This window comes from Culex pipiens, chromosome 1 (genome assembly GCF_016801865.2).
Source record: "Culex pipiens pallens isolate TS chromosome 1, TS_CPP_V2, whole genome shotgun sequence".
Classification (NCBI taxonomy): Eukaryota; Metazoa; Arthropoda; class Insecta; order Diptera; family Culicidae; genus Culex; species Culex pipiens.
In genome coordinates this window covers 59,487,735-59,495,674 of record NC_068937.1, presented here as the reverse complement: position 1 = coordinate 59,495,674, position 7,940 = coordinate 59,487,735, and the positions used below count along the sequence as shown (strand labels likewise).

General features: G+C 39.1%; 1 protein-coding gene and 1 non-coding gene across 4 annotated transcripts in view; both read right to left on the bottom strand.

Moving 5' to 3' along the window:
• Window positions 1-330: 330 nt before the first annotated feature.
• LOC120425022 (homeobox protein Hmx) overlaps window positions 331-7,940 on the bottom strand; it is a 30,423-nt gene continuing 22,813 nt past the window's right edge. For all 3 annotated transcript variants that reach the window (XM_039589391.2, XM_039589392.2, XM_039589393.2), the window contains 3 exons: window positions 5,760-5,878; window positions 1,942-2,359; window positions 331-1,404 (listed from right to left, as the gene is read on the bottom strand). In XM_039589391.2, coding sequence (XP_039445325.1) covers window positions 1,089-1,404; window positions 1,942-2,359; window positions 5,760-5,878 — 853 coding nt within the window. In that variant the 3' untranslated portion in view covers window positions 331-1,088. The remainder of the gene's footprint in view (window positions 1,405-1,941; window positions 2,360-5,759; window positions 5,879-7,940) is intronic.
• On the bottom strand, window positions 6,791-6,862 carry Trnah-gug (transfer RNA histidin (anticodon GUG)). The gene has a single exon. It is a non-coding gene; the product is annotated as a tRNA-His (tRNA).

The following is a 7,940-nucleotide window of genomic DNA, read 5'->3' as shown; positions in this document are numbered from 1 at the left end:
CGAATAAAGATGGATTATTTCTCAATAATGAAACAACTAGTAGATTTTATATAACAATTTGTTTGAATATTATATTTTGCATACATTGTTTGCTTTCACACATCACACGATCCTGCTGCCCCTTGTTTCCGCAGCATGTGTGCAATGTGTTTTCTCTGGAAATTCTCTGGCTATGTGTAATTAAACTCGCTTCTTCTGCTGGTTGCATTAGTCTACTTATCCGTACTCAAATTAAATGTATATACAAGGTTGTTAAAGTTTCTAACAAAAGCGCTCGAAAACAAGACAAGACCGCCGCGGTAGATTGATTCTGTACACTTTGCAACAAAAAAAGAGAAGTTTTACGGAGCACATGACTACAAGGTAATTTTACACAGACAAGGGTAAGGAAATAATCTGCTGAAGCACAAGGAAAGCGCGCGAAGTAAATGTTTCTAAGGTGATTTTAGATAAAAGTATTTGTGAATGTGTGTGTGTTTTTTTGTTTGCTTGTTTGATATTTAGGAATTCACTCTGTACAGAGTTTCGAGAGTAGGAACTGCACAAAGATTTGTTTTGTTTTTCTTTATTTACAGGTGTGTTTTCATCCATTTTTGGTTAATAATTTGTTGTTGAAACCCAATTTGGGCTGTACCATCGTGAGATATTATATTTCTTACAGTTTTTTTTATTCTCTAACATGCTGAAAAACATTATTTGCCAAAAATTGTAGCCGAAACTGATGGATTTGGAGCCGCTCACATTTAGCGTATGAAAATGGTTAGCTGCTGCATTTTCCCTCGACTTTAGCCACCTCACTAGTATGTACATAATTTCTAAAAGCTAAGGGAAGGGTGGGGAGATCATTCTCTTGTATCATTCCTGCGCAAAGTTTAAAATCATATTTCTCTGTGTGTTTTTTCTTTCGTTTTATTTGGCATTCTCTATTACGTTAAAATTGCTTCACAAAGCGATTCTGCTCACAGTTTGTGGGGTTCAACACTTGGGGAATTTACCACTCTACTCTTATTGGTGCTGCTGCTGCTTTATGTACCACTACTGTGCTACAGCTCCAACTACCACTACAACTGTTGTTGCTCCTGACAGTATTACACAAGGGAGGAAAGTGGTGGCCTCGGAGGGCTTCCACCGCGGCCCGCCGCCGCCGCCGAGTAGTACAGCTGCTGAGAGTGGTGGGGATGGGGCGGAGGCGGTACGAACCCGCCGGCCCCCTCGTGGTACAGGACGGGCACGCGAACGAGACGCTGGGCCGCATGCGCCATGTTCGCCATATTGGCTGCCTCCAGTTCGGCCGCCAGCTGCCGCTTCCATTTGTTGCGACGGTTCTGGAACCAGATTTTCACCTGCGTCTCCGTGAGCCGCAGGGATGCTGCCAGACCGGCGCGCTCCGACGAGCTGAGGTACCTGGGGAGGGGAAAAAAGAGAGAAGATGTAATGAGATGAGGGTAGAAATTGAAAATCAATAGAATTGATTGCAGTTTGAATGCTCTTTTGCGCGCGCTCTGTTGAGAGTGTTAAGTGCGAACTGCTTTTAAAAAGTTAATGGATCCCCTGGTCGAGTTGATTGGAGGACAAGGAACTGGCTGTTTTATGTTGTTTCAGCAGATCGATTATGAAGCTGAACTCCGATTTCTTCCTTTTCAGTAAAACTCTTCTGTTTCTCAACCGAAATTGGTGATTTTGAAAAATCTGCGAGTATCAATCATGATAAAAATTAAACAGTTTGAGATTGTTGCATGAAAAGTAAACTTGACAAAAAAAATACCAATAAGTTTCAAAAAATTAATCGATGACCACCACAATTTTCTTTCAAAAATTGTCCCAGAATTCAACAAGATAACAAAAATTTACTCAACTCAACATGGAAGAATGGATATCTTTAAAACATATTTGTACTCTTTTTAATGTTCATTATGCTTAGAAAGCAACCTTTATCCTTACCTTTTCATATCGAACGTCGACTCCAGCTGGAACACTTGCGCCCTCGAAAACACCGTCCGGGTCTTCTTTTTCCGTTTGGCCTGCATCGCCCCGTTCGAGTTGGGTGACGCCGAGTCCGACGGCCGGTCGCTACCGTCGTCGTCCTCCTCGATAATTTCCTGCCCGTCGTCGTCCGACTCGCAGTCATCCCCGCCGGTGCTGCCGCTGCCACCACCGAGGCTGCTTCCGCCGGAACCGAACCCGTTGTGGAGGCCATTGCCGTGAGTTCCACCTGCCGACGGGTGACCCGAAGATCCGTTTGGTCTGCCACCGCCACCCATGGCTCCCATGAAGGCGGGATGTGGCGGTGGGGTCTTGGAGTGCGAGGGTGGTGGCGTCAGCGAGGGCGATTGGTTCTCCAGAATGCTGCCGGAGGTTTCTGTGGGCGGGTGGAGAGGAGAGGAGAGGTTGACATTAAGTATTAGGATTCACTCATAAAACTTTAAAAATTATTAGATCATAAATTTGAAGCGCTGCAAAGGTCGGCAATGGTTTCCAAAAAAACCAACCGATTAACGAAACAACGATCTCCCCACATAATTTGTGTCATTCAACGAACAGAGAGTGAAAATGCCTTTTAAGAGGTTCTCACCTGAAACTGTCCGATTACGAAGCCATACATCCAAAGTTACCCGTTTGCCACTTGATGGGCTAAAAACTAACCTTACACATAATTCACCACACGGTTGAACTAAATTCGTGGGTGAGAGGGGTCCACTTTTCATACCTTCCTGGTGACGACGTTCCGGTGTGGCCAAAAGTAGTTTGTTGTTTGACAATAAAAGTACTTTTGCTAGGTGAAACCTTACACAGGGAAAACCGTTTCAAATTTGTTGTGTGCAATTTTCTATCCTTTTAGTGGGCATCAGGAGTCGAGTGGAGCTGAGCAGCTTGCTTGCTTGCAACCGGTGCCGCCCAACCGGAACACCGGGCAAAATGTAAAGGTAGCCATTTCTCGGTGCTAAGCTTCTTAGCAGGTCACCTTTTTTGCCGCCGCCGCCGCCACCAATTCTCAAGTCTGCTGTGGGGCTTTGGTGTGGCCCCTGTGTAACCGGCAGCTATTTGCCAGCAGACATGGTCAGTGGCGATGAGACGCTTCCAGAGTGTGTCAGCAAAACGTTTAACACAACTTAATTGGTTGTCGGGTAAATACACTCAGGTCAACAAATAAAAGCAAATGGAGGTTTTCCTGCAGCCTAAGTTATTATATCAAACCTTGTGAAAAGGTTCAATATAATTCAGTTAAATTATGATCGAAAACTAAACAAATTTTATTCATTTTGAATGCGTACAAAATATTAGGTATTTGCAAAAAATGTAAAAAATCTGTTCCAACCCACTCTTATCAAATCAAATGAGTTTCTATCAAATAACTGTGTGAATGTCTGTAACCATAAAATTTTTCATCATCTGCTAAAAAGCATTAAGCAAGTGTTAGATCCAATCAGTTGATCATTTCGACCTTGCGGTTCCCTTTCCCTCTTCCTGTAATATCTCCCGTCACTGGAAAAGCTTTTCGAAAGGGTTTCTGATCCTATTTGCCTTGCCGATCAGTAACTCTCCATCTATCTAGCCTTCTTCCTTCTATACCCGACATTCTAGCTAATTGCAAGGATTAGTTTAGTTGGAAACATGAGTTTATAAATGCTTTCGGGTTCGAGTATTCCGTCGTGGCCAAGCCTCGAGCCTGGCTAAAACAAAAACGGTTCGCGCCCTTTTGCGGCATAAACCGCGACCACCACCAGTAAAACTTAAAGGGTTTCGGGTTACGTTCCATGGCAAACGAGGTTGCCCCCGCATTTGTATTGATTGGCTTATTGCTGCCAGCTAGTCGTCGAGGACAATCCTCAAATAGCTGGTGAAGTTTGATAAAAGAAACAAAGTTTTGGTTGTACCTTGAATAGGATTATTTTATTGTAAAAAATATATCTTTTGATTAATAAATTCAATGACGCATTTTTATCATTAGATATTTATTGAAAAAACTGCCACTTTTTTCCTAAACATAAAAAAGTTACAAAAAGATGAACCCTCACTCACTCACAAACTAAAGAATGATGATTTAAAATCACTAGAAAAAACGAACTTCTTTCAAAAGACCTCGTAAACTCACCAAGGCTGGAATGAATGTGTATGTAAAAATTATAAAATTATTAAATTTATCTCGCAATCCAAAGGTCGTCAGTTTAAACCAGTGTTTCTCAACCGGTGAGGAATTCCCCCCTGGGGGGGAATTTGGCGATTCTAGGGGGGGAATGAGGATTCAAAAGAAATTCAATGTCTTTAAACGTAATGCAAAAAATAAAAATAAATAAATAAATCATTATTTGACGATTCTATGCAACTATCAGTTTCTTTGATTAGTTAGAACGACATTAGTTTTTTTTCCTAACAATCCATTTTAAAAAGTTTCAACTTTAACTGTGTAGTTTGACATTTATTGGAACAATACAAAATGATTTTTTCAATATTTCTCAGACATTTGTATTTTTTTTTTTTTTTTTGGAGACGAGCAATAATTGGACAGTTCTTCAGAAAAAGTTGGGTTTTCAAATATTATTTTAGAGTTTTTATTTTTTTTTACATTTTTTGAGAATACTATTAATAAAAATTGCTGTGAATTTTTGCAAACTTCAAGCCATAAAAAATATGCTATTCAAGTAATATCTTTTGTGAGTTTTTGTCTTATTCCAGACACTCCAAGATTTTTTATCGTTATTTTTATAATGGATCAGAGTATTAGCAGAACACTGAATTGCTATTGAACAAGAGTAGTTTAGTGAAAATAAACAGAAACAAATTTAATAAAACAGTCATGAGATATTTTTTGTTAGATTTATTTAATTAAATATGAGCAGTTAAAGACAAAATATCAAAAATAAAAATTTCTGCGACTTTTAATTCATTCAAATAAATTTAGAAAAAGTACTTATCTCTAGAAATCTTTAAGTGAAATTTGCGTTCTTATAAAAATGGACAGCAAATGTAAATCACAGCGCATTTAAAAAATAAAACCTGCGTTGTCTGTTCTTTAGTTTATTTAGTAGTTTACGCATCAATTTGTTATGAAAATTGCAATCATTCTGTAAACATCTAAAATTTGTGATTATATTTGTGCATTGAAACCAATAACTTCAAAATAAAGTGGGTAAGGGGGGGGGGGGAATGAAGTTCTTGGAAATCAGCCAAGGGGGGAATGGAACACAAAAGGTTGAGAAACACTGGTTTAAACACTGGGGTGGAAGGTTCTTTGGAGTAGAAAGAGGTTTGGGTGCTCTCCCCATTCAAGCCTTCGGACTCCTAGGTTCGAGCAGAAACTTGCAATAGAGACCACAAAAGACCCGGGGGTCGTTAATGTGGATGGTTTGATTTTTTGAAATTTATCCAAAACATGGAATTTTTGATCTCATTCGAAAAAACTATCATTTTTTTTCAGCGATGGTTGAGTTCATTGCCATTTTATTTTATTTAGAAGTTGAATTCAAAATGGTACCTTGTTCTGTACTTTTTAAATTCAAGTCAACCGATTTATGAGACTTTTTTTGTATTTGCTTAATTGGGCTAAAATTTGGGGTCGAGGGGAGGGGGGTCTTAACAAAGATCAAAGAGTCCAAGAATTTTGCATCCAACTATCTATTAGGGTGACAAAAAACTAAAGCTCGCATTAACATCGAATAAAAATCTAGTAAAGTTTTTTGAAACATTAGAAATCCTATGATGGTAAAAACACAAATTTTGGTGTAATTATTTGAAATATTCAGCAATTATCGCACACTTACCGTTGGTGGGACTGTGAAAGGGCATCCGGTGGGCGGCTGCTGGCGGCCAAGGCCACCCGGGAGGACAAAGTGCGGCATACCGATTTGCTATCGCGCTCCACTGCGACATGAAGCCCAACCTGAAATAAAAGCGGGAGAAAGAGATGAGCGTCATCTTCCAAAAGTCTTCTACGAAAAGTACGACCGAACTTGGCGCGGCACAGTTTGCCCAAGGGGCGGAGTAATTAAGCGCAAAGATTCTACAAAATAAACCACTCAAAGTAGTCAAGAGGCCAAACATCCCTCCCTGTGTGCGAGGTTCTGGCGTGGCCTTCCGGGCGTCTTCGAGGCGGTGTGGTCGTCGGTGGTTGAATATTGTTATAATAGATCTTAATGCCTATTCCCTCAAGGATATTAGGCGCACCGAAAGCCAGGGAAGGGAAGAAGTAAATCTTTACCTTCAACACATATTCAGAAGCACTAGAGCGAGTAAATACGCCGGCTTCTGGTTTTCTTTTGGTAAGGGCGCGAGCGGCCGTGATTGCCAAACCATCGCTTCAGAACGATGCTTCCGGAAGGGCTTCGTTCCGGTGGCAGCCAGATACAAGAAACGTTAAAGGGGGAACCCCTCTCGTCAGAGTTTGCTCTCTGTTTAGTTAATAGCCGTCAGTCGTCAAGAGCCATTATCTTGTAATTTTGTATTATTATTCTCGATTATTTTTTTACGAAAGATTCAAACCCTCACTCAACGAGGATAACGTATTGTTTTGTACCCGTTGAAGATTAGGTCACATGTTCGTTGTCGTTCTTTGATCAGAATAACAAGGCGTTTTGATTTGTTATTTTTGAGGGTATTATTGAATACATTGTGCAGTTTAGAATAATTAGTTTTGGTGGATATATTTATGATAATTTTCAATTACATTAAAAAATAAAATTTTACTTTGAAATTTCGACAATATGCAACCCAATTAAAAAATTTCAATAAATAGATATGTTCTCAACAAAATAAAAAAAATCTCTCCCGTGACAACATTCGCGGAGTTGAATGTTGCCGTGACCAGGATTCGAACCTGGGTTACTACGGCCACAACGTAGGGTCCTAACCACTAGACGATCACGGCTATGAGAGATGTGGTTATTGGTGCTTTAACTTGTTCATGTAGAGTTGCTTTGCGCTCAATACAGTGTCAAGCGATCGATAGCAGTATTGTTACTTATTTTGCTTTGGTCAACACCAATAAAGAGGAATGTGCGGTTTGCAAATAAAATATGGTATAGAGAGTTGAAAGAAAATCTAGCGAGTCATTCAAAATGGGCCTACATTGAATAAATCAAAATTTATTTTACTTTAATTGTTTCATCCGATCCAAATAACGTAAATAGAGCAGAAATAATAATTTTGAGATATTGACCATTTCCAAAAACTTTTCGTACACAGATCTTTCTCCGAGCCTTTCACCTACGGCAAAGTCAGTATGAAATACACGAGCACGAGTCTAAAAATAGCATGCACTGAGCAGAGTTGCGCTTTTGGTCAAGTGATAACGCAACAACCAGAGAGAGAGAGAGAGAGAGAGAGAGAGAGAGAGAGAGAAAAAAAAGAGCTAGTGAAACAGTGTGGACATGTAAGTGAAATTGCACAGTAATTATTTGTTTAAATGTGATTTGTTTGCTATAAAGCTGATATTGACTACACAGTAAACAAAATCTTGGGAATATGTAATATTACCTGGGAATGGGTACATCTTTAATATTAGAAAAAGGAGTAATTTTACCTATCTATTATTAAGTACTGATATATTTTTTATGTTTGCGCAAATAAGGACATATAGGACTGAAATTCGTTAATCGATATGTAGGTACACGAGATCACAAGTCTACGACACCTAAATTCACTCTTTAAAGATTTGTATATCTACACATCAAAAGGAAGGCATGGAATATTATCTTTAACTGAGTTTAAAGTTACCAAGTTGACAGATAGTAGAAAGTTATTACCAAATAATAATGCTTGGATGAGAAGGTTTAGTCAAAAAATAATTTATGCTGAGCTCAAAAATAGTAATGGGATTCGCAATATTATGGTTTTTGATTGATTTAAATGTTTTCAAATCATCACTCAAGTGCCTTTTTGTTTAAAATAGGATTCTTCAAACTATTTAACTCATTAGAAAAATGAAAAAAAAAACTCCAGAATTA